Genomic DNA, 27,838 nt, shown 5'->3' on the forward strand with positions numbered 1-27,838 from the left:
CAGGTTGTTGGTTTCTTTTCCTTTAGCACATCTATGTTTATGCTCCCATTTTTCACCACAACGTTTGCACTTTCCCTCTTTCATACTTTGCATTTCCAAGTTAGTTTTTTCTCCTTCACGAAGATGTGGTGGAACATATTTTGTATTATCCGAGTTCGCAGTTTGGGGAAATCTTCATCTCGAATACACTCTTTCAACTTTTGGCCACTGCATCTTTTCGTGCTTCTTTTCTGCAGTTTTTTCCTTTTGTCTTGCTACTTCTATAGAAGCAATGTCATGAATCTCAAGCTCAGCCTAAATATGGGGTTTAAGTCACGTGGTGTATGATTAAATGAGACAAGTTTTTGATAATCCAAGTCCTCGTGTAGCTAAAGTTTCCCATTCTCGAGTGTATTCGTCTGCATCTCGGTGGGCATTTTCCAAATAGTGTTGTTGGCCCTTTTCCCCTTTGCATAATTATGAAAAAAATTGGTATTTTCATCCCTAGCCTGTAACCAAATAGTCTAACTCCTAAGGCGCCAGGTCTCCTCACGATCTTTGAGGATTTTGGATCTCTGAGTCTCTAGATGAGTGAGAATGCAGTGTGGTGAGTGCTGAGAAGAACTCTTCTTCCTTGACAACTTGGAACCTTTTAAAGAATGCACTTTTGAATTTCCTCCAACTAATAGCAAGTGTCGTCTTTTTCCACCACATATACCAATTATATGCTTCGCCTTCCATTTGCATGGATGGATACCTGATCTTTTCGTCATCATTGTCAATACCGTAAATCTCGAAATATTCTTCTACTTTATTGAACCATGCAACACTGCACTTCTTGTTACCGTCAAATTTGGAGAGCTCAAGATTTGCTCTTCGTTGATATGTAGCAACTAATGGAGTGAATAAGGGGTATTGATTCATGAGCTGCATATTTGAGTATTGATTCCAGAGCTACATATTTTGAAAATTCGTGTTACTATTTTGTTGATAGGGTATGGACGATGCTTTTGGAGACTCAGGTTTCTCAAGTGAGTCTGACGAGTTTGATATATCTGGAGAATTGAGATGTTGAGTAGCTTCATTATTCTGGGTTATTTGATCGGGTATACTCTTCAACTTGTCACAAATACAAGTCAACATCACAATTGCTTGACTATCATTTAGATCCACCTTATTTGATCCTTTTGAAATTTGTTATGGTTATACTTAAGCTGACTTTCTATTCTCTTTGTTGTATTCTAGAGCTTCTCGATTTTTTCGTCATGTCTAGTGACCTTAGTTTCAAGGTCTATTAATTTTTTATTAAAATCAGCCATCGTCATGGATGAAGACATTGATCGGGTATGAGGTCGAGTATATTTATCCAACTTAACTCTTTTTCTTAACCTGATCCTTTTTTTTAATACTACGTAAAAACAAAAATTAAATACTATGTATTATTATTTTATTATTATTTTTTTTCAATTAATTAGCTATATAATATATATATAGTTTTTATATAACTATACAATTAAATTATAATGCGATTATATAATTGACTGTATCGAACTGTAACGAGTTACCAAACGAACCAACGAACCGAAAAAACATGACACATCTGGTGGTTGACCCGGATTTTGACCGACGTGTCGAAAGAATGATAGGCGGTGTTGGGCTCGACAGTGAATGTCGGAGAAGAGGGGCACGACTAAGAGGATTGTTTGTTGTGGGCAAAATAGAGGTGACAATAGAGGCACAAAAATGCTAGAGGGAGATCAGTTTGGTGGACAATGATAGGGTTATGCAGCGGAACAATCACAGGGAGAAAATGAAAACGTTTTGGCGAGGGAAAGGAAAACATAGCGAGCGGAACTGTTGGCGGAAGAGTGAATGGTGGAAGCGGAAGAGCAGCGAAACAACAAGAAGGAGATGATGTTGGCACGCGAATAGCTCAAAGGAAAGAACCCGCTCTGATACCAAATGGAGCAAATACGCTCAGTAATTGACAGAAGAAATTAATAATTTTATTAATACTTGAATGATTGAATGATGATTACAATTGTGGGAGGCCCTGGCTTAAATATTGCCTTGGATGCCAAAGATCATGCCCTTTGCCTGAATAATTACAGAATTGATTAAATTTTATATAACACTTCCCTCTAAATCTTGGCACAATTTTCATATACATCTTCCTTCCAACCTTGCTGCCCTGACACTCTACTCCCCTGTGAACTGGAAGCTCTTCTGGTCATTTGGCATGATACTATTTCTCCATCTCAAACAGATTACTTTTGAGAGAATCCTCTTGCCATAAACTTTGCTTTGTTCTTCCAATATTTCTATCTGCTACAAAAGCCTTGGCAACCTTCATGATATTCCTGCAATTCTCACAGGGATGCAATGGAAGAACAATTATAACCAAGCAAAAGATGCAAATACAAGAGGCTAACTAATAGTAAAACAATAACAATAATCAAGGAAGAGAGATTTAAGTTACTTATCTTTGATTGATTGAAGGGATTTGTCAACTCCCTCTTGATCCTTGCTATCTTGCAGAAATCATCTTGTTCAACCTTGTCATTTTTCTCTTCATCATTAGTTACTTTGTATGAGCTAGGGTTTCTTATTTCAATAGAAATGTTGAAGTAGGTCCAACTCTAGGGTTTTTGTCCACAAACCCTAGGTTTTCACATCCAAGACTTCCAGTCCTCTAGAATTTACAAACTGTAGATTTACAATATTCATTTTACACCTTTTGCAAGTCCAACAGACTTTGTCATATCCAAATGTCCAAAAATATATAGAGTCCCCATGCCTCAAAATTTGAAATTGATCATGTCATCAAACAATCAAAGATGCTCTATATTGATGTCAGTGTTCAGCAGATGTATCAAGATTAAGGATCTTCAATAACGACTGCCATATAAATGTGAGATGTCTTCATCACGATAGAATACAGCATACTTGGTTACTATTGCAACTATGTATTCTTACCTAAACATTGACTCTTTCAACCCAAGTAGCCTATCCTTCATCATAGCAGTAGTAATAATGAGAGGTTCTGTAAATGACTGATTTTTCTCAAGATGACTTTGGTCTTCAGACTTGAGGAGAAACTCAGCCTCTTTTCCAATGTAATCTGTGTCATATCAAAACACTTCATGAAGGCATTTCGATGTCCTTCTGTTATGAAATCAGCTCCAAAAAAGATAGAAAAGATAGATCAACGCCTTAGAATTCAGCCTCTTCGAGGGGGCAACCTCCTTTACATTACATAAATGAACAATTCTTGGATGATACAAATGAAAAGACCTCCTTTCTACATATAGGAGTCTAAGGGGTCATAACATAATCAGAGCCGACATAACAATAATAATGTAAGGGCACAATAATAACAATAGTGGGCTTCTATGGGGCACAATAGTAACAATATGGGCACTACATGGGTACATCAATATAATAAGTGGGTTATACTAATAACAATAAGGGTTTACATTAGTAGTATAGGGGCCTAACATGCCCCTCTCCTTCAAAAAGCGTTGTCCTCAACGCTTGAGTAGTTCTTGATGCTTCTGTATAAAATTCTTGTCCTCCCATTTGGAATATTCAGCGGGTAAGTTCTTCCACTTGATGAGATACTCTGAAATTGATCGATTTCGTAGCTATCGGGTTCTTGTTTCTGTGACTGCTCCAGGTTCCAATATGATTTTTCCTTCCTCTTTAATTTCTGGCAATATTGTTTGAATTGGGATCTTTTGCAACTTTTGAATAAGTGGCCATACTTCTTCGTCCTTCTTCCATTCATCCCTTGCTTCGTTTATCCAATCTGGTTGGATAATATAAATAGCACAAAACAATGCTTCCACATCCTCATCCTTGAAGAGTCTTCCCATTCGGTAAGGTCGCCATTTTTTAAGTGCATGTAGTATTGCCAACGTTTCCTTCTCATAAATAGCTTGCTTGAGATGTAGCAGTAAAAATACCCAATCACCTACATCAAAACATTTTTCACTACGATGTTGATCTACCTGTTGTTTCGTTTGATTTTGCACCGAAGTGGCGTTATCCTTTAAAAGTTGGAGAACTTGTTGTTGATTCTCGATGTGATCTTTCACTGCTTGAACCTTTTTCTTCTTGATATGTCCTTCTATCTCTAGAGTTTGAGGAGTGGTAATTTCTTCCAATCCTTTACAAGATATGGTCGGATTCATTTCTTGATGCTCGATGTGATCTTTCACTTCTTGAACATTTTTCTTCTTTATATGTCCTTCTATCTTGATAGTTTGAGGAGTGGTAATTTCGAACAATGAATTACAAGATATGGTTGAATTCATTTCTTCTTTCTCGATGTGATCTTTCACTTCTTGCACCTTTTTCTTCTTCATATGTCCTTCTATCTTGAGAGTTTGAGGAGTGGTAATTCTTGCCAATGCTTTACAAGATATGGTTTGATTCATTTCTTCTTTCTCTGGGGTGGGGTCCTCGCGTATATCTTCTTCTTTTGTTGTTTCTTGATCCTTTTCTTCCTCCTCTTCATATTCAATGTAAAATAATTTCTTCTCAGCACACTTATGACCTTTAGTGCATTTGCTATCACAATTGTAACAAAGCCATTTTTCTCTTTTTTCTTCCAATTGTTGTGGTGTAACCCTTGAAGGTTGTGGAAGGCTAGGAGAAACAACACTTCCATCTTTATAGTTGTGAGGGGTACGCTTCCTGGTTTCCATAATTTTGCTTTCCACTATGTCACAAAGCCCTTTTACTCTTTCCAATTGTTGTGGTGTTTCTCTAAAGAAGGTGTTGCTCTTTGTATTCTCATAATGTGCTATCATTTCCTCCGTGAAAATTGACCACGTAACAAGTTGTTTACGAGAACAAAGCCCTTTGTACCATAAAAATTGATCTGGTTCTAAATATGAAGATGCAATACATACCTTTTGCAACAGTTGTACACCATGTAGATCAAAATATTGCTCCATCTGAAGTATCCAATTTACCGGATCCTTGCCATCAAACTTCCTCATCTTGTTTTTTCTTGATTTTAGGAGCTCGACCTTGAAATGACTGTAACTTTGTACTTTCGGATCTTTAAGTTCTGAAATTGTGACCTGTAGTAGCTCTCTACGTCCTCTTTCCAATGCCACCAGTTTGATCCAAATTGGATTCTCCAAAAAAGAGTTATGCACAATCTCCCAAGATGCCCTGATTATAGACTAGTTCAGTAGAGTGAACTTGTACGACGTGCCACGAGTCACTGTTTCGACCTTTGGATCTGAAAAATGCATACAAGAAACTACAGTTCGTCCTCTTTCTGTACCTTTTTACGAAATTTCAATCCGATCCTTAGAGAGAAAGTTATGACTATTTTCCCCGGGTCACCTGTTTGGAATGAAATTCAGGAGTCTGCAAAAAGACCAACTTCCTCAAATCATATCTCCGAAAATATAGCGCGAAAAGCTCTGAAATTCGAACCCTAGGTTCAGCGCGGTTTCTTCTCAAATGGGTTTTTTTTCCAACTTCTGAAACGTCGCAGAAAAAAAGTTATAGCGAAAATGCCACGATGACCTGTTTGGAGCAGCGAAACCCTAGAATCCAAAGCTCTGATATCAAATGTTATGAAACCAGCTCCAGAAAAAGATAGAAAAGATAGATCAACGCCTTCGACTTCGGCCTCTTCAAGGGGGCAACCTCCTTTACATTACATAAATGAACAATTCTTGGATGATACAAATGAAAAGACCTCCTTTCTACATATAGGAGTCTAAGGGGTTTTAACATAATCAGAGCCAACATAACAATAATAATGTAAGGGCACAATAATAACAATAGTGGGCTTCTATGGGGCACAATAGTAACAATATGGGCACTACATGGGTACATCAATATAATAAGTGGGTTATACTAATAGCAATAAGGGGTTACATTAGTAGTATAGGGGCCTAACACCTTCTTTGCTTCCTCTGATTATGAGTAACTTTCTTGTAAACTAACCATATCTCAGATGTTTAGTAACAACCTGAATCAACCACAAGTACTAGCAATACATTTCAGCCAGTGCAATCATAATTTCAACAATATAATGCAATGCATCATACTTGACGAGAATCCTTACCAAGGTATAGTAGTATAATATATGGCATTAACATTGTGCTTCTGAACACATATCTTAAGGGAGTATCCTTACACAGGTCTAAACCTGAACTTCAATCAACAAATCATGCTTCAGGATGCCAAGCAGTTTTATCTTACTTTGAAACATAATTCAAAAACTGTGATGACATTGGCTTATATGTTATCAGGTCTTCTTAAGCCCAAAAATGTATGTGCAAATTGTCCTGCAGTATACAAATATAAGATCCAAAAGATGCAAATTGTCCAAGCAGTTTTATCTTACTTTGAAACATAATTCAAAAACTGTAATGACATTGGCTTATATGTTATCAGGTCTTCTTAAGCCCAAAAATGTATGTGCAAATTGTCCTGCAGTATACAAATATAAGATCCAAAAGGGAATATGTCATGGGCTCTTTGTGCCTCAATATAGCAAGGAAATCGTTTTTCTAGTTATCAACAAGGTGAAAGATGAGATCATTCCACTGCCCTCCATAAAAGAAATAACAGTCTTCAAGTGGCACAGGCATCTGATACTAGAAGAGACTTTATAACTTCAATCATGAGTTGCCATTGGTATGCAATGGTGCTTTATGTAGTAGACTGTTGGTCATCTGTTCCTTAGTTGGAGTATAGGCCAACTCAATGCTTCACTCTGTGATTTCTACCAATTATCATAAGACGATGTTGAGGGATTATTTAAGACTCCTTCAAACCTGTCTCAAAAAAATTTCCTTGACATAATAGCTTGCTTCAAGAAATCATAATGGAGATGGCATATTCAATCAGAGTTTTTGATCTTTACTCACAGATTTCCAAAGAGAGACGGATGACATCAAAAATATCCATTGTAGGTATCTCATACTAGACATGAATTTGAAATCTTTTAAGCAGTAGTGCAACTGATATTAATATTACAAGTGCCATGTCCAAAAGCACACTGTCAAGTCTTGACTTAGTCCTCAGCTTGTCAAAACAAAAGTTTTCTTGACCACCTTCTAAGACCTCTTGGTCTCATCCTCGTACAATGCTCATCGTACAAGATGGTAACCATAATAGAGAAAATAGGAATTAACGTACCAGAACACCACTCGTTTAAAAACAATGTTGAGTCCTCAATCATTGTAATCTATGCTCCATGTTCACATGATTTGGTCACATACTACCATACTCAAGTTAGATACTGGATTATATTCATTAAATCTGAGACATGTGCCTTCTTGGAGAATCTTCTATCAGACTTTGCCAAAACCTGATTTCAAAGAGAACTAAGTAAACAAATGCACAAGCAACAAATTGTTGGCTTTTCTGGAGTTCTTCTTGCTATTATTTGAGGTACCTGAGATTCCTCGGCCTACAGTTACAAGCTCTGAGACCATCTTGATCCTCTAAAACATGCTCTGAGGCCTTTCATCCTATCTTCAGCATAACTTAAGGGCTTTGATCCTCACAGATGCAACAAGTATACTTCAGCCTTTTCTCTCTTCTAGAATCAAGCTTGATGAATTTTCCTTTTATCACATATTTATACTCCTCCATTCTCAGAACTAGACTAGGATTTCTAGGGCTAGAACAAACCCTAGAGGAATAAGTTGACTTCTTCAAGGCTGCTCTCATACCCTCACTCTGAAACCATGTTCATTTTTCATAGGATCTTCTAATCTGATAATTACTTCTTATGCTATGTTACCAGGATTCGGATACGGATACGGATACGGATCCGGATCCGGATCCGCTAGTTTTTTGAAAATCCAAGATCCGGATACGGCAAGGATACGTCATGTACACAAACAAAAAAATAAAAAAATTAAAAAAAAATAAAATAAAATAAAAAATTTTAAAAATACTTTAGAGCTAAAAAATCAAATACTCCATGAAACCATCAAACCCTTTTAGAAAACTGAATGATAAATATGAAGATTGAAACAATGAAATGATGCATCCTCCCTCGTACAAAGTAACAAAAAGGATCATAATATCATAAATGATAATAGTAAATACATTTACATATCCTCAAATGGATCTATATCTTCTGCATATTGCAACTCTACATTATGAAATTGAATAGATGATGGGGGTCCTGGAATGTAGGAAGTTGCATCAGTAGGCTGGACTGGTGGTGAAACAATATCCTCAAGTAGGTTGAGGTGAGTCATGGCATTCAGTGTCAGGTTCAAGTCAGAGATCTTAGGCTCCATATCCCACATCCTGCTCAGACCTTTTTTATACTCCGGTTCAACATGTGATAGAGGAGATTTTGGGTCTGTTTTGATGATTTACCCCTTCACTCTGCTCATGTTGTGATGGTTCCATAATGATAATGGTCTATAGACTATAGGTTACCTATAGGTTACCTAACTGCATATAAAATTCAAATTATAATATATTAATATATTATCAATATAGTACATTAGTAATATAAAATTAAAAAGTAGAATAGACAATGATAAAAATAAAAAAATAAAATACATTAAAATTTAACAAATAATTTTGAAATTTTCTTAACACTTCATAATAAAATAAATATAAATCTAAATACACAATTAAAATACATCATAATAAAATATTAAAATCTGAATAGTTGAATATTAAAATTTAAACACTACCAATTTAAATTAAAAAAATGGCATTGATATTTATAATAACGATTATATAATATAATTATATTTATAATAATTATTATTAAATTATATAAATAATAATATATAATATATACGCTCAGATTTGAGATTTCCATACGATATTGGATATAGGCTTATAGCGTATATATAAATATTAAATATTAAATAGGCTAATAGCATATATAAATTAGGGATAGGGTATATAATATTTGTTCATAACAAATGGTTAGGGATAACCGTATGTAATGTTTGTTCATAATAATTATATATGCAATGTTTCGTTATAATATATATAACCATTTATCCATAATATTTATTATCTACTAGCTGTCCGAGTTGGTGGTGCCGACAAATGGAATAGGAACAGGAATAGTCAAGCGTTGTCTGTCGTCGAGTTGGTGGTGCCGAATGGTCGAAGCCGTGGCTGTCTACGCTGCTGTTTGCGTCGCTGTCTACCCTGCGGCTGGATGGGGTCACGGTGTATATAATCCCTGCAACTCTATTCAAATAACAATGCAATATAAAAAGTTAAAAACATTCGACTGTTTTAAGTTTTAACTGTTGCGACTGTTGTATTCAAGACACACTGTTTGCCAACAACTAAACTGCAACCGCAAACCTAAAGTGTGTTAACTTTTTCTGTTTCATTTTGGCGGTTCCGACATACAGTCTCAGGATCCGTTTCGGGACAAGATATCTGTTTCCGTAAAATGAAGAACCGCCACAGTGTCGTATTTCACACGTTTCCAGGTGTATCCGTATCCGGATCCGGATCAGATCCATGGATCCTGGCCCTCTGCCTGCCGGATCCGGTAACATAGTTCTTATGACCTCATATATTAATATTTCTTGCATTCGCATTCATTATAAAGAAATTACACAGAAGATCTCAATAGTAGAAACAAAATGCCAGTTGGATTATAAAGAGACAACCAAACAAGAAACACAAGAATTTTACCCTCAAAAAACCCACATGAGGGAAAATCCCAATAACCTTTTCCTCAGAGAAATTATTAAGTTTAACGAAGATACATCTTATTCTTCAAGTCAAGCATAAAGTCAAACTAGTAACATAGCCCTGGTCACACCTGATCAAACTTCCCTTAATAGCCTCAGTAATTCGGTCTTCCTGTGCCTTAGAAATATCAGTCTTCCTTAGATTTCATTCTTCCATTTAGCCTCAGATTTCGTCCTTGTATTTTCCACAGATAATGCCTCGTAACTTCGTCCTTCTTGTGATCCAAAATAAGCCTTGGATGATTCTAAAAATGGAAGCCAAAATTGGAGAGAATGAATGCCAATATATAGATGTTACACGGGTTGAATGGGTGTGTCCCTTCAAGTTGGGCCAACTTGACACTGGGAGGGCTGACTTGATCCTTTTACATCCAAAAATTCAAATTTTAAAATTTCAAAATTCTTTCATCTGAAACTGATATAAAGAACATGTCTTATATTTTTCATTACATATATTTCAAGGGTTAAAATATTAATTATGAATACTGGCCATAGCTACAAAATTCAACAGTTCCATCAAGCAAACAAGAGGAAATCTATTGTGTTCATTTCCCAAGATTCATCTCATGAGATACATACCCTAGCAGTTAATAGTAATATTAAATTCTTAGAGTAAAAGAATGAAAATGAACGATAAAGGAAAATGTCACTTTCTAAAATTACCATTAATTGACTCAGAATCTTTGAGAGTGGTTCCAACTTCATTGGATGTCATATGGAGAAAGTAGAATTTTAGATCCCACTCAAAATGCAGCAGTCTTAACAGTTTTTACGATTTCATGATTGACGGAATTGCAATGTTTCTAATGGATTTTGTAATGTACGGGGGTATGGAACTAACATTTAATCAATATCACCCAGCCCTCTATGTACCTCGATGTTGGTGACATTCATTGTTGAGCTCCTCCTTCATGACCCTAGTATAAATGTACACTTCACTCAAGAAAAATTATTGATTAGGACATTAAGCTTTTATATATTATTTTAATGATTAGTTGTTATGAATAAATATATAGGAAATAATGTAAATGATAGTAATTAATAATGATTAATTAATTAGTAATTAGGTTGAAGAGTCATGTCTAAATGAGACATGACTCTCCATGAAGAGGCACCTGCGTAGTATATAAGCAAACCTCTCACTCTCATTTGTATCATCAATCTTATTTATACTTTTTAGTATATAATATTTGTATCCTCATGGATATCTTTATATTCCAAGTCTTCTGGAGTAATTAATCTGAAGAAGGAACTTTGTTTGCTTCATTTGGTATCAGAGCAGTCGATCCTCTGGCCGCTCCACCGCTGCATAAAGCCATGTTCTCTGATCCAAGTCTTTGACCGTCAAATTCGTCAACCTTGTTGTCGTCGTGACTAAAGCATTCGCTACACAAATTGGAGTTTCTCCATGTGAAAAACACCATGATTACAAAGAGATCAAGCATGTGAAGAACACCATGATCACAAAGTATCACTATCTGACAAAGATCCATTGAAGACATCTCCCGAAAGAAGGTAGGACAACTCTGACTAAGAAAGAAAAAGATCAAAGGACCCTTGACACCTATGAAGGCCTTGGAGATATGAAAGGTGCGAATCATTGATTCTACTTTACGAAGATGTCATGATGAAGAAGCCATCAAGCAAAAACACCATTTGATGTTCAAACAATATCAAGATGAAGTCATGAAGGACTACTAGATCAAAGCATGGGAATAAGCAAGTACAAAAAAGCATCCATGTTAAAAGTAGTCTAAAGCATAGACAAGATGACAAGGAATAATTAGATGACAAGAGAACCTGATATGTGACAAGAAGGCCACCTTCCATGAAAAAAGCAATGACATGACAAAGAAGGAAAGTGATCAATGGATGGTGCCCTACCAAGAAGAAGTTCGAACAAATACTTCATGACATCAAAGGAAGGAAGGAGATCAAACAGTTGGAGGACCTACAAAGAAGTTGTTAATGAATGAACAAGTCCCTAGCTAAGAGGGAGTTATAACAAGTTCCCAATTACAAAGGAAATTGGACAAGTACCTTGTTAGAGGATGCTCGGGCATGTCTTCCTCAAATGAAAGGAAGTGATAGACACAACATTCTTGTCTTCACTTTAGAAGAAAGAATGGGAGGATTGGGTAATCATCTGGCATCTGATACTCTTTGAGGATGTGTAGGGTGTCCAAGACAAGAGTAGGCAAGAGGACCGATATTCTTTGAGGGCTAGGAACCCAAGATAAGAATAGTCCTAGAAGGTCATACTCAGTGAACACCTGGGTGGGTATGTACCTTGAAAGACAATGACTAAGGTGTCTATAAGTCATTGATCTCGCCAACATTGTGCTCTGATCTATTGAGAGATAGAGTTGTTAGTCAAGGCATTGTTGTGGAAACAATGTTGGTTATTATGATGCTATAACAGATGGATTGCAAATCCGGTTTCACTTATGTGAATTCTTCAAGATTGAAACATAGCCAAACACCTTGTAATGATTTATGAATACTTCCCTAGTTAAGAGGGAGTGTTGAAGAAATTGTAACTAGGCTCGGTCTTCATAAATGTATCTTTGATATTTGTATTTATTCAAGAAAAGAGAAATTATTTTTATGATATTTGTCAATGAGTTTCTTGCTCATTGAAGTAGGTCAAGCACATGTTTAAGTGCTTCTAGGAAGTCAAAGAGTTAATGTATTTATGTAAGACCCTTTGAGGGCATGTTACACTATGCATAAAATAATATAGAGGTCAAAGAAATAACTCCAAGCAAAGTTCAAGTCCTCTCCATGCAGCAATGCCCTCCAAATGAAGCAAAACGATGGAATAAATTCATGTAGGCCTAAAAGGAGAGACATCACTCTATATATAGAGATTGTCCACTCCACTATAAGGTCAAGCAACTCTCATCTGAAATCAGTATATAAGCCAGGAAGAAGTGACAAAAGGACAAGCTTAAGGGTCTCCTAGTGCAGCGAAAAAAGGAGAAGAGAAAGCGAATTTCTAGGACTGTTCTAGGGCAAAATACAGTCACACATGCAAGGTAGAAGAGGACAATCTGCAGGTATAACAGCAGTAACAAAACAGTTAAAGAATCATTATTGTTTGGGTTAGCAATAAGGCCTACAAGGCTTTCCAAGACAAACAAAGAAGTCTATCCCTCTAGCGAAGGTGAAAGGACCCTAATTCTCTAGGGTATGTACCACATGTGGGAAAACTAGGGCCGTTGTACAGTCATACACCTATACTTCAAGAAGAATCTCGTTGGATCAAGAGAAGGGGGTCTCCTTAAGTGAAGAACATCTTGAAGAAGGAAGAAGAATATCTCATCAAGAAGCTAACATAGCCGAGGTCTATCTCTAGACAAAGTAGTGAAGAAAAGGACGAAGTGCTAGGGAGCAAAGTGTCGGAAGGAGGAAGTCCATGTGTCGGGGAACATAGTGCAAAAAAGAGGAAGGACTTGACTTGTGCTTGGAGGACATCTTAGTCAAGGGTCTAGGGTTTGGCAATTGATCTATAAGAAGCTTCAATAAGAGAAACTTACTAAAGGGCTTTCCTCTTAAGAGAAGAGAGGTTTTGGCCCTGGCAAAGAGCCAATATCTTGTTTTCTTGTTCTTATGTTTTTGGTAGCAATTTGATGAAGTACACACACATGCATTAACAAGAAGAAGAAGATTAAGCTAACCAAAAAAAAAAAAGACTCCACAAATTGTTATCAAGTTAAGAAGAATCACACTACACCTAATTGCCCTAGATTCTTCAACAGTTTATTGGCTTTCCTCTTAAGGACCATAGAGAAAAATTACTAACACAAGTTAAAAAGCTTAAGAAGAACAAGAAGTCTTTGGAAAACAAGGTACAACAACTTATTGAGAAGAAAGCGTTGAAATCTTCATATGAAGAAATTCAAGTTGAAGAGAATGGAATGAATACTGATCTAGTGAATATCACAACTCAAGAAGAAGACAAACCAGTTGAAAAAAAAACACACTCAAATGTTGCAGTTAGGATGATGAAAATTCCAAGTGAAGATTTTGTAACCAACTCGATGACATTAAAACCTGAAGTAAATCATAGTATTGCCACACACATGATAAGGGACGATCAAACTAGAAGAACTCCTTACTGTTATGAATAAAAATATATATAAAATAATACAAATAATGTAAAACAATAATAGTAATAAATAATGATTAATTAGTAACTAGTTAATGACAAGGTGTGTGCCTAAGGACATAACCATTAGTGAAGAGATACATGCCTAGTGTATATAAGCAGACCCTTGGGCCTCACCCTCATTGTAAAGATTTCATATCTCATCAATTCTTTTATATACTATTTAATATACATTTACTTGTCCAACAACGGATGTCTATCTTTGAAGTATTTTGAAGCTTACTCTGTTGCATATACGAACTTTGTTCGTTACATTGGTATCAGAGGACGTTCTCTGATCCCGTCTATTGGCCATTAAAGTCTTCGTCAACATACTTATCATCGCAATCAAGCATTTTGCTAAATAGTTGGAGGTTCTCCATTTGTCGCCAAGCCTTTGGCCATTAAATATAAGAGTTAAGAATTAACTTACATTATATATATATATATATATATATATAAAGGGGGTATATTTAAAAACAATAAAAATAAAAAGAGCAATTTTTTTTAACAATTAAAGTCAAGGTATTAAAATAATAATAATAATGGATTCTAATTTGAAAATGATGAAGGAGGTCAAAATGAGTTCCACACGACAATCGCTATTTTGGACTAAATCTTCATTATGTTTAAACAAAATTGGATATACCTATATTAAAAAAAAACAATTTAAGATGTCCAAGTTGTGCAATATTATTTAGTAAAGAAGAACATCAAGACAATGCGCAGATGCAAATAAAACAATTAAACGCAGAAATTGCAAGACTTCAACAAAAGAACAAAGTATCAAAGAAGAAATATAAAGATCTCAAAGATCGATTTCAAAAAAAATCAACAGAAAGTAATGAGAATATTTTGGGCCTAAGATACCCTAATCAAAATTTCTTGAAAAGATCAAGAAGTCCAAGATTAAGAAGCAAAAATTAAAGCAACAAAATGAAATCTCTAAGGAGAAATTCAACGAGAATATGTTGATGAAGGAAGAGGAAAATTTGCATTTAAAAACCATGAATCAAAGGTTATTAAAACAAATCAAAAACTTCAAAGATCAAGAAAGGGATACTAAGGACAAAGTCAACAATTCAAAAAACGAAGAGCTTTTACGCTTAAGGAATCACAACCAAAGCCTACTTGGGCAAATAAAGAAGCTTAAAAGTGACAAGAAGTCACAAAACGTCAAGTTAGAACAAATTCAAGTAGAAATATTGATGTTGTTGAACATTTCAATCAAAGTTGAAGATAAAGGAATAAATATCGATCAAGTTGATATCACAACTCAAGAGGATGATAAACCAAAAAAATTTAAAACATATTCAGAAGTTGTAGTTCAAACGATTGACATTTCCAATGATGATGCCAACTCTACAACAACAATAACCAAAGGAAATCAAAGAACTACCACTAACATCATAAGGGAAAGTCCAACCAAAAGAACTCCTTATCAACATTTGAATCACAAGAGTGGACTATTCAATCAATCTACTTACCAGTGTCACTCGGAACATAAATGAAAAATTGATGTTCCCAAGAATACTGAAGTTCGCAGAATCCAGTCCTACAATAACTATTCATCACAAATTTCCAAAGATCAGAAGATTCCACAGCGAATTAATCTAGGATGGTCTTATCCGTTCTCGGTACGACAATTTTGTCTATCATTCAGAGCATCATATCGCCTTGTATCAATGAAAATGAAAGTATTGAGACAAGAAGATATTCGAAACAAGAAAAAAGAGCAAGCCCTTCATCAGTAAGCTTTGAGGACAAATCTTTTTGAAGAGGAAGGCAATGTTATGAATAAAAATATATATATAATAATACAAATAATGTAAAACAATAATAGTAATAAATAATGATTAATTAGTAACTAGTTAATGAAAATGTGTCCCTAAAGACATAACCATTAGTGAAGAAGTACCTGCCTAGGGTATATAAGCAGGCCCTCACCCTCATTGTAAAGATCTCATATCTCATCAATTCTTTTATATACTATTTAATATAAACTTACTTGTCCAACAATGGATGTCTTTGTCTTCGAAGTATTTTGAAGCTTACTCTATTGCGTATATGAACTTTGTTCGTTACACTTATCTACATCCAAATCACAAGAACAGATATCTACGAATTGGTATCACTAAGAACATAAACAACAAACTTATGTGCCAAAGAATATTGAAGTTTGCACAATTCAGTCCAGCAATAACAGTTTATCACAAGTTTCTAGTAACTGAAAGATTCCACAGAAATTTGATTTAGGATGGTCAGGTCCCTTAGTGCAACAATTTTGTTTATCACTCAGAGGATCATATCCTCGTGTATCAATGAAGATGACAATTTGAAGAACTCCAAAAGATACGAAAAAATTAAAAGACAAAGAAACAAATGACACCTTGTCAAGCAATAAGCTTTGAGGGCAAAGCTTTCCCAAGAGGAAGACAATGTTATGAATAAAATGTATATAAAACAATATAAATATAAATAATAATGAAGTGTAATAATGATTAATTAACTAGTAATTAGTATTAAAAAGGCATGTCTCTAAGGACATGACCGTTTGTGAAGAGGAACCTGCCTAGGTATATAAGCAGGCCCTCACCTTCATTTGTAATCATCTCACATGTATTCAAATATTTTTATATAATATATTATTGGCCTATCATGGATGTTTATATATTTCAGATCTTCTGAAGTAGTCTACTACGTATACAAACTTTGTTCATTTCAATCTTCTAAAAAAATTAGGCGTAATTGTATTTCTCCATGTGTTTGTCCAACTGGACAATTCTAACAAGTGCATTTCTGCTGATCTTAAATATATTGCAGAATCACAATTATTCAATTTCAAAAAAAAAATACCCCTCCAGAAGTGAAAGAAATTTGAATCAACTGAAGTTTAAAGACTAGCCTCAAAGTTTAAAGTCCTCTCCAATGAAAATACTTCAGGATCTTATGAAATCAATGTCTATGAGTTAGGCAAGCTCAGGAAGAGAAGAAAAAGGTACAACAACGAAGGAATGTTATTCAGAAAATTCATCGCTGAAACCTCCATATGTCAAGTGTGTCAAACTTTTCATTATTCTTGAATTTTATAGACCTTAGTGTGAGAAAAAGCAGATGATTTCAAACAATCTCATTTTGTTGCCAAAAGAGAATAGAAGACACAAGCACCTATGCTACATTGTGCCAAGTTTCTCAAAATTAATTAACATGTATAATTGCCTTACCATAGAAACACCAGAAAAGAAAAAGACAACTAAACATAGAGACTGGTTACCAAGCCTACAAAAAGCAAATAAGTGTCAAGGAAACAAATATACCTAATAACTGTTTCCTCCCTTTGCCATGTGATTTCTGATCTTTATTATTGACAAACACAAAGGGATCACGAGCCTTTCTTCCTGAAGTATCACCCTCTGTACTTTTCGTGGATATGCCATTGTCATCAGGCTTGACATGAGATTGGTGCATACTTTTCTTGTTAATTTTGAAAGAAGCTCTCCTTCAAAGCCAACCAGGAAATCATCAAGCAAAGACTAAGATGCATGCTGAATGCAAAAGCAGATAAAATGTCTTAGTTACCTATTCTGAGAAGATTGTGTCTTCTCTTCTTCCAATATATCAATGTTGCCAATGTCAGCTCCCTTTATTCTAGTCCTGGTCATGATTAAAAAAAATATAAAAAATAATTTAAAGGAATCACGAGCAACATAATCATTTTACTAGATAGCTACGAGTTACCACTGTCAAACTTTCACAGTTGCCAATTTTTTTGGTAATTTCAGAAATTCTTTTCCATTATCATACAATCAAAACTAAAATAATGATACAATTCAAAAGGTAATAACATCTGTATCATCTGCCAAGTATAAGTTCATTTACCAGTGTTCTTACATCTACATCATACATGATTGATGATAACTATACTTCAGAAGCATTTACACCTTTAAAAGATAAGAAATAGAATGCCCTCCCAACGGTAATTTCAAACAAGCTATAATTAATAAGAAGAAACTTCAGTCATCGGAGCTTTGCTTCACTGAGTATTTAGCTATCTACCAGTTTCTACTCACTGAAGTCTGCTGTACCTAAATGGCATGCTCTTATACGAAGGGCTAAGGCTGGGTGCAACTCCCAGGCAATTTAGCAGAATAGACACCCCTCAGAACCTGACAACTAAGTGGAAGGAAGTCGTACTATACAGTGCAGGCCATTGGGGAATGTTTCTATAAATCACTTCCCAAAAGAAAAACAAGGCACTTCCACCTCACAAATTACAAGATTGAAAAAACACTAGTTAGTCTGATACAGCATTTGCCCATCACCAAAAGTAAAAAGGAAAAAAACACAATTATTCCAATTATTTGACTTTGGCACACACAGCATTGTTCGCACTCATGACTACAATGGGATCACTCTTTCATCCCTTTCTTACTAGACCTGCAAATCAAATAGAATCATGATGTCTACTGTGTTATCTTCTGGGTCACACCAAGCAGAGTCTGAAGACTCCATGGCCCAATGTACAGGGCATTTGTTAAATTTTTCATGATTCCAGAAGTCAATAGGAACCTGTTGACCTTTCCTCTCTCCTCTTTCCACTTTCTTCTCGCTCAAATTTCGCAACCCTGTGGGTAATTGTATCAAATGTCGCTAGTATGATGAATTGTTGTAACAGGCTTATGCAACTTGGGACTCAATCAACAAGTGAGTACATTCTAGAGTGGTTTTTTCACTTAGCTAATTATTCTCGTTTTTCAGCAATGAATAATTAGCTGAGCTTTTTCACTTACACACCACCAAAGCTAGAGTGACGGCTTGATGATTGAGCCTTGGGTCTGTCCTAATGCCTAGAGTCGATGTATATTATCATATACTAGAACATATCTAAAGTGTCGCGAAATTTGATTAGATTTTTATAATATTTTTTTAATTTATTAGAAATTCCCACAAAATGGGATTTTTAATTAAATTCCTGGTAAAATTGTAAATAAGTGAGCCTAGAAGATATTGGGGGCGTATAAGTACTTAAAAAACATGCTCTCCATCCCAACATTCTCCTAAAGTCTACTTTGAGGGTCAAAAATTGACTTTTGACCCCTCAAAACCAACTTTTCTTATGTTCGTGGAAAAAGTGCCATAAAAATTGACAAACTTAAATAACTGGTGGACAAAATAAATATTTCCACAGGTCAAAGTGCAAGTGGAAGGCTGATTGGGCATCCATCTCATCGCCACAAATTGAGGGATCCATTGGGCCAAGTCAACAAGCAGTTTGAGGCCCACCAGTTGCCTAGTAGGCAGGTCAAAGTCTCCTTCTAAGATTAGCACAGATTTGATGGGATAAACCAAGTTCAGTTGGCTCAGAAATTTGTGGAGTTTGTCTCCACCTTACTCCACTTTCTTCCACACACTGGCACAAATCAGTTAACCTGCCAGTTCTCACTCATACGCAGGCTGTCAAATGAAACCCACGCTCTCAGTTAGCAACTCTTTCCAGCATCTACGCAAAGGTAAATTGGGTGGCTGATTTTGTTTGAGATTGCTCCCAGATTTCATGGGAGTTATCTCCCCCTCCACTATACTTATCTCACATGTGGCATCTTCAAAGAACAATGCTGATCCTCAAAGGGAATACGCAGAGCCAGCAAGAGCCAGCAATAACAAGTACACACCAGTAAAAAGATACATGTGGACAGCTGCAGTACTGCCTAAAGAAGTCTCTTTGACACTTGGAAAATCGACTTGGTCATTGGGATTATGATCACCTCTCAACTTGGCATGCTTATTCACATTGGGATTTCCTCCCATTTTTGTATAAATGTAACCCATGGGTTCATTGTTTCTCATGGTTGAGAAGCTCATGCTTGGGAAAACTCTGTTGGATTATGTACTCTTTCTATTTCTCTAATAAAATTAAAGATTTTGGAGGTCAGAAGGTGCTTGGTCTTGCTTGTGGACGAAGTTAATTTGTTGATTTTCTAGTTTGTTTCATATCTTGTATGCTTGGATCCTTGGATGGATAGTGTTATCTCAAGGAAGTGATTAGTAAGTATTTGCTTTTCACTTGGTAAACTTGGCATTTGATCTAGTCATTGTAGGTACTTTTGAATAGCTTACATTGATTATTTTCTCTTGCAAAGTTTCCAGCTATTTCTACCAAGTGTGTGAAGGCGTTTTGACTTGTATTTGCAGGCTACCTATAATTTACAAGCGGACTAGAAGTATTCATTCAACCCACTTCCAAAGGGCTGCCATATTGTGTTCTTAGAGAAGATTTTGAGAGGGCTCCACTAGCCCCTATTCGGTTTTCTTCCATCAATCAAATTTCTATACAAACTTTGGTTACATGTTTGAGTTTGCTATTTGAAAATCAGACCATTAGACTCAAAATTGGACCATTGTTTCAACAATGGTTATTTCTTGATCCAAAGGACGCAAGCTTGCTTGTTCCTTTTAACCCAAATCTAAAATATTTTCTAGTTCATTTGAAATTTAGTTCCATCTTTCTCTAGAACCTCTCAGACCATTCTAGGTTCTCATTTGTCTCATGAATTAGATCATTCATGGTAACTAATCCACTTATGTTTTGTCATTGTTTTATTTGCAGAGGTTGAGCCTGCTCATTGGGCAGATTTCAAGCTCTCTTTAACGCAACCATAAAGAGCAAATTTTGTCCACAAGGAAGACTGATTTTCTCTGCTGATTGTGGGCAGACTTGGCATCAATCTTTAGGGCTGATATTTTGCAGTTTTGGGCAGTGAATCAGCTCCTCTTTTGGGACTGATTTGATAGCCTTTTCAGGCATCTCTTTAACTGTTTGGACAGACTTGAAGTTTCCTTTCTCCTTCAAGCTTGGTGCCTCCAAAAACCTCATCAAGGGAACCTTTAAGTTAAACCATTGTAACTTACCATTCTTTGGACAATTCTTTTAAATTTTGAGTGAGTATTCTTTCCTTTTGCATTTGGGGTTGTGGATCTTGAACAGCCAAACTCAAAGGTGACTTGTAATTTCCTATTTGTATTAAGCTCTCTCTCTTGTAACAAAATTCTTTGGGAAGGGTGCCATTCCCCTTTGAGGGAAACATTTGTAAGCTTTTCCCAAAGAACAAAAAACTCCATTTTGATCCCTCATTTTATGAGAGGGATTCTAACTCTAATAAAGGACTAACATTTTCTCTTGGGAGCTTCGGGATCTCATCCCCTTGGCATCCCTTTTCCCCAACTGGGGAAGGTGTCCATGCATGCTTGCTTGAGTAACTATTGGTGTCATCTCTTAAGTAGTTTTCATTGTCTTATTATCTCTCCATTGTAATCATTTCTCTTTTGCATATTATCTTTTAACTTGCTAGTTCTATTAGATCTGAGTTTATTTTTGCATTTAGAGAAATTAACCTCCAGCTTAACTGGTTGTATAGTTTAATAGGGCCCCTTTTCACCCATCTCTTTTTCCAAGTTTGGAGACAGTAAACACTCAACTTGCTAAATCAGGTTGGGGAAACCCAATGTTGGATCTACTTGCGAGTGGGCTGACTTGTGAAATCAGGTGGGTACTCATTGAAGCTAAGCTTCCCCACATTGGATCTCCTTGCAGCTATCCTTATCTTTGCTAGGATAAAGGTTTGGAGGAAAAGTTTCACATTAGATTAGGTGCAATCTCTCTAATTTACATTAACTCAAGAGACAACCTAACTAATTCTAAAATCAACCAAGAGGCAATTCATCACACTTTATATTTGCATTGTGTACTTGATTGAGATATCATTTGCTTTTGTTTTACAAGTTTGTTACAAATTGGCAAGTTCTTATTTCAAAGCATTTTTGTTACAAAGCTCTTCTTTCAAGTACTTTGCTTTCAATTCTTTTCATTTCCAAGTACTTTACTTTTCTTGCAAGCATCTATTTGGATTATTGGCACTAGTCTCTTTATTGATCATACCTTTACATTGCTTAAGTATTTCATTCATTGGTTTGGCACTCTTATATATGTTTTCTTCATGAATGATATGTGATGCTTATGTACTTGCGAAATCATTTCTTATTTTGAAGCACATGTGATGGTCTATCTTGTTAATGGTGAATTGCAAATTGGTTTAAATCATATTAACTCCTAGAACTTGTTTAGCACAACACTAATCAAGCCTTAGTTTTCTTCTTTAGGGACTACCCCCCTTGGCTTCACTAGGAGTTAGCCTAGACGGAGGAGTTGGGAATTGGGTGACAGCCCCAACTTGCAACTTGCCCCCAAGGCCACACCAAGTGGAGTTAGAGACTTCCTCCACGATAATCCCAAGTGTGGATTTAGGCGACAACACTATATCTATTCATCTTTTTGAACAAACTTTTGTGTTGTTTCTACATCAAGGAAATCGTAAGTTCAGTTCAGATTGATCCATTATTCTAATTGAAGGACAATAATATCCCACACTCTCAAGAACCACAATATACTAATTACAATAACAAATAGGTCTCTAACTTAGTAGCATATTTTTTCAAGTTCACAACAACAAAAACCTTTTTCATACAAATAACCTATGTGTCCTATTTCATTTTGAAAGCTACTTCCATATTCCTTTGCATTTTCCTCTAATTTAGTCCCATCACTGCACATTCCATGAAATAATCATTCTTGAGGCCCAAGGGCAATTTAAATCTTCATGTGTATCTCTTACACATATCGCCAGCTCACTACCTTACAAATGTCCATAAGATAGGTACTTTGAGTCAGCAGAAGTCACAAATTAAGTTTTACTACATGCACAACAAAATAGACCATTAGTTCCCCAAAGGAGAAGGGAGGAAAATAAGTAATTTTCTCCTAGGACCAGAGGATTTCTTAATATTTATTCACTTGTTGAAAGCAAGCTATTGCAGCAATCTAAATGGGTTTTTTATAGCAACCTTCATATTGGAATCATAATTTTTAAAAATTGGCTAGTTCAAACCAGAAATTGGCCAAACCGTCTTGTTAGATAGGCTCAGAACCAAACCAATGCTTCGAATCTATTATGAACTTAAAATCAAAACAATTAAATAAAATATTTAAATATTATTTAAATGAATAAATTATTAATTATAATCAATTAATTAGCAAATAATTAGTTAAATGAAGAGACATCTCTCCCCAAGGGGCATGTCTCTCTAATTAGGCATGGCCAGTGAACTCCTATTTAAGGAGCACCGTCTCAGCCTTGTAAACATCATTCATTTTTTATATTAATTAATAATAAATATATTACATTCAGTAATTTGGTGTAGCATACGGTCTACAACAATTTAGAATTTAATTTGCTACCAATGGTATCAGAGCCAGAACTAGTCTGGTGACACCTACGAGGTTCTGCTAGTCGTCAGGCCCACCGGGCCTTCCATCAGCAGCCTGCATTTCGTTATGCAAGACTATACTGGTGGAATAGAGGGGCGATTCCCAGCAGCCGTGGAGAAAAAAAAATATTGCAGAAGCGTATCACTGTGACATAGGCAGCGTGTGCGTGGGGCAGTCGGCCACCAAGGAAGGTCGTTGTGGGCGTGGCTCAATTCTGGCATAACCGGCCCGAGATCCGTTGGTGGTTCTATATGCATGGATAGGTTCTGCGTAGGTGTGGGTAAGTCAACGATCTGCGTGGGTGTGGGTAAGTCAGCGGACAGAACAGCCGCAAGTCGGCAAGTAACAGCCGCCATCATAAATCGATGTTCACAGTAAAACAGCAAGTGACCACAATCTAACAGGAGGGCCACGGTATTTCTGCGCAGAGAGTACGGGTGACGTCAAGGTCAAAGGACGTGACCGAGGGGTGATGTCCAGTGATTTCCTTTTAAAAAAAACATCGATTCGTATGTCATTTAAAAAAAAAACTTTATAATATAAACTAAAGTTTATTTAATTAATTAATTAATTAAAAAAAAAAAATTACTATTATTATTTAAAAAAAATTGGGTCTTCAAGAAAAAAACAAATAAAATGGCAGCCAACAACAATGACGATATGAAGAAGGTTCAAGAGGACATCAGCAAGCTGAATAAATGCCTGGATAACGTCGAGAAGTCAGTTAGTAAGCAGGACCAGATGGCCAACGATATCTCTTTCTTAAAAAACTTGATGAGTCGGCGCTTCGGAGAGACCAATCCACCTTCAGCTACACAGAGTCCCAAGACTCCAGAAGGGGAGACTTCTCTAGAGCATGACTTCCTGAGGCGTGAGAAGCAACAAATACCCCAAATTCACTTCGAAGGAAGCCAATATTATACTCATTCTTCTGGAAGGAACCATCTTAAAATCAAAAATGAATTACCGAAGTATGATGGTAAGAACTTTAAAGGCATTGTCGTATGGGTAAATAAGATGGATGCAATTTTTTTAGCAAACCCTACGCTCGGCGAACAAGAAAAAGTCGTGACTACATCCAACTACTTAGAAGCAGAAGCGTACGATTGGTTTTTGTGGTGGTCGTTTAAATGCACGGGTTGCTCATTCAATTGGAAAAACCTTAAAAACGCTCTATTAAAAAGGTTTCATAATGAGGAGGAGGATGATATCTACAAGAGATTTGTTCACCTGAAGTAAAAAAGATTAGTGAGTGAATACACTCACGAATGGGAAGTATCAACAGTAAGGCAGAGAGGGTTTTCAGATGAGGAGCTGCTATAAATGTACTGTTGTGGCCTTAAAGATTACATTTGCGAAGAATTAAAATTGCATAAACCCAAAACTATTGAGGAGGCCAGACATGCAGCCATAATTATCGAGCGAAAATATAAACTTCACAAACCACCATATGTCAGTAACGACAGGACTAACAACTATTCCAAGGGAAAGGCAGGTAAAACCTCATCAGAAAATACTAGTAAGTACATTCCACCACCATTACAAAGTGAAGGAAAACAACAATCTAATGTCGAAAGAAAAAGGATGGCAAATGCTGGAAATGCGGAGACAAGTATTATGCAGGACACAAATACGCAACACAAAAACTATACAACTGTGAAGCTGAACAAGAAGAGGAATCCTCAGAAGACAGCTCTGATGAAAAGGACAATGAAGAAAATGCAAACCCTAGTCTAGAATCAGAAGACAATATGCCACGAATTTCCATAGCAGCCATCACAGGGATGGCTCAACTACAAACACTGAAGCTTAAAGGTCACATCAAGAAGCAAAGTGTTATTGTTATGGTGGATTCAGGAAGTACGCACAACTTTGTAGGTGTAAATGTTGCAAAAGACTGAACATCTTTGCTTACCCAGTAGCAAACTTTAAAAGTAATGGTAAGTAGATGGAAAGCATATAGATGGAGTTGGCAAGTGCCATAAAGTTAAGTTGCAATTAAGCGACTATGGAATGGAGTCCAATTTTTATACGGTTTCCCTAGGAGGAGTAGATGTTGTTTTGGGTGTACAATGGTTAAGAACACTAGGCACATATTCAGCAAATCACATAAAACAATTCATTAGATTCAAATGGGATGGAAGGAAATATCAGTTGTTCGGGTTTCAGGCACCACCAACACAAGTCATCTCCGCTCAACAGATGAAGAAGCTTATTCGCAAGGGGGCACCAGCATTTGTTGCACAATGTCAGCACTTGGAATTATTATCGACAGAAGGGACTCATCAACCATCAGAGATTTCATCCTTGATCCAGAAATACGAGAAGGTTTTCCAAGATCTACCAATGAAGTTACCCCCGGAAAGGCAAATTGAACACATTATCGAAGTAAAACCAGACTCAACACCAGTTAATGTTAAGCCATATCGTTATCCCCATCACCACAAGACAGAAATAGAACGCTTAATACAAGACCTGCTGAAGCATGGAATCATTACGAAGAGTAGAAGTCCATACGCTGCACCCGTAGTATTAGTCAGAAAGAAGGACGGATCTTTCTGATTATGTATAGATTACAGAGGCTTAAACAAAATCACTATTAAACATAAGTTTCCGATTTTGTTCATTGATGAAATGCTAGATGAATTACACGGTGCAGAATATTTTTCCAAGTTAGATCTAAGATCAGGCTACTACCAAATACGAGTAAGGTTAGAAGACATCAAAAAGACAGCATTCAGGACTCATGAAGGGCATTACGAGTTCAAGGTCATGCCATTCGGATTAACAAATGCACCAGCCACCTTCCAAGCAACCATGAATGAGCTTTTTCACCCTTATCTTAGGAAGTTCGTATTAGTTTTCTTCGATGATATTTTAATCTACAGTAAGACGTGGAAAGAACATCTCAAACATCTAGAAGAAGTGTTGTCTGTTTTGGAAAAGAACCAGTTTTACGCCAAGCTATCAAAATGTACGTTTGGGCAAAAGGAAGTTGAATACCTAGGTCATATTATATCAAGGGAAGGAGTCCAAGTGGATCCCAACAAAATCAAGGCAATCAAAGAATGGCCCAAACCCAAGAACATATCTAAGTTGAGGGGATTTTTGGGTTTAACACAGTATTACAAAAGATTTATAAAAAACTACGCACATCTGAAAGCGCCCCTGATGAATTTGTTAAAGAAAAATGCATTTAAGTGGGATGACCAAGCAAACAAGTGTTTTGAGAAATTAAAGGAAGTGGTGTCAACCACACCAGTACTCGCAACTCCTGACTTCTCCAAACCATTCGTAGTCGAATGTGATGCTTCTAGGTTCAGAATTGGAGTTGTATTGATGCAGGACAACCACCCTATAGCATTTGAGAGCAAGGAACTTAATAAACGAGAAGGCTTAAAATCAACATACCAAAAGGAGATGCTTGCCATCATACACGCTTTGACGAAATGGCACCAGTGTTTGCTTGGAAATAAATTTTCAATCCGAACTGACCACAACAATCTTCAATTCTTACTTCAACAAAAGACATTATCAACAGAACAACAGAAGTGGATGGAGAAGTAATCAGCTTTCGATTTAGAAATATTACACAAGAATGGAAAGGAGAATGTCGTAGCTGATGCACTCTCACGTAAAGATGACGATCACACAACATGTGCTGCTATGATAGTTGTTCCAAAATGGTTGGACGAAATACGAGCTGAATACGCCAAGGATAAGGATTGTGACTCCATGACTAACAATATCAGTCAATATACCAACTTCGAGTGGAAAAACGACATCTTATGGTACAAGGGGAGTATTTACCTAACACCGCATCCAAATTGAAGGTGAAAATACTAAAGGAGTCTCACAATTCACCAGCAGTCGGACATGTCAGATTCTACAAGACTTACTACAACATCCAACAGTCATTCTATAGGAAGGGTATGAGCAAGGAAATTCAGAAATATGTTGCAGAATGTGATATTTGCTAAAGAAACAAGAGCAAAAATGTTTCAACTCCAGGATTGCTACATCCTTAGTCACCAGGTTCGGCAAATTTGAACGAATAAGTTCGAAATTTGCCAAACTTCAAACGAATACGAACTTATTCGTTCAAGTTCGCCGAACTTTATGGCGAACTCGAATTTAATGCCGAACTCGAATTTGAAAACGAACAAAATCGATTAAGTTCGTTTTGGTTCGATGAAAATCATTTTGGTTCGAATTTTTTTGTTGTTTTAAAAAAAAATCGAAATCAATTGCGGGCCCGTTTTGCTGTTGGTTTCATTGTTTGCGGACGCCGGAGGGTTAGGTTTCATTGTTTGCGGAGGGTTTGATACACTGCCAGTCTACCACCGAGTGACCGACGACCACTGACCTCAGGCTGTAACCATGGCATTTCTCAGCTTCATACAACTATTTTCGGAAATTAATTGACGACGGTTAAACGGCTCTGTACCTTATTTCTGATTTTGATATTAATTAATCTGCGCATGTGAAACTCATGAAGGCAGGCGGCAGGTGGAATCCGTCGGAAGAAAATAGCTGGAAGTCGGGCACCGCATCTAACAACGAGTGAACGTTAAAATATGACAGACGGGCGAATGGTAGTTTTATTTAACTTATACATAACCACACATAAAATTTATATAATGTATACCATAAGAA

At 36.3% G+C, this 27,838-nt stretch overlaps 1 protein-coding gene across 1 annotated transcript in view; it reads right to left on the minus strand.

The window, feature by feature from the left end:
* Positions 1-27,838, minus strand: part of LOC149206075 (sister chromatid cohesion protein PDS5 homolog A-like) — a 224,097-nt gene that overhangs the window by 12,033 nt on the left and 184,226 nt on the right. Inside the window, 2 exon segments of the mRNA XM_089395279.1 lie at positions 17,178-17,359; positions 17,440-17,514. Coding sequence (XP_089251405.1) covers positions 17,178-17,359; positions 17,440-17,514 — 257 coding nt within the window.

This window comes from Pinus tabuliformis, chromosome 1_2 (assembly GCF_031772625.1).
Source record: "Pinus tabuliformis cultivar Carrire ecotype Pingquan chromosome 1_2, CPIR1, whole genome shotgun sequence".
Classification (NCBI taxonomy): domain Eukaryota; kingdom Viridiplantae; phylum Streptophyta; class Pinopsida; order Pinales; family Pinaceae; genus Pinus; species Pinus tabuliformis.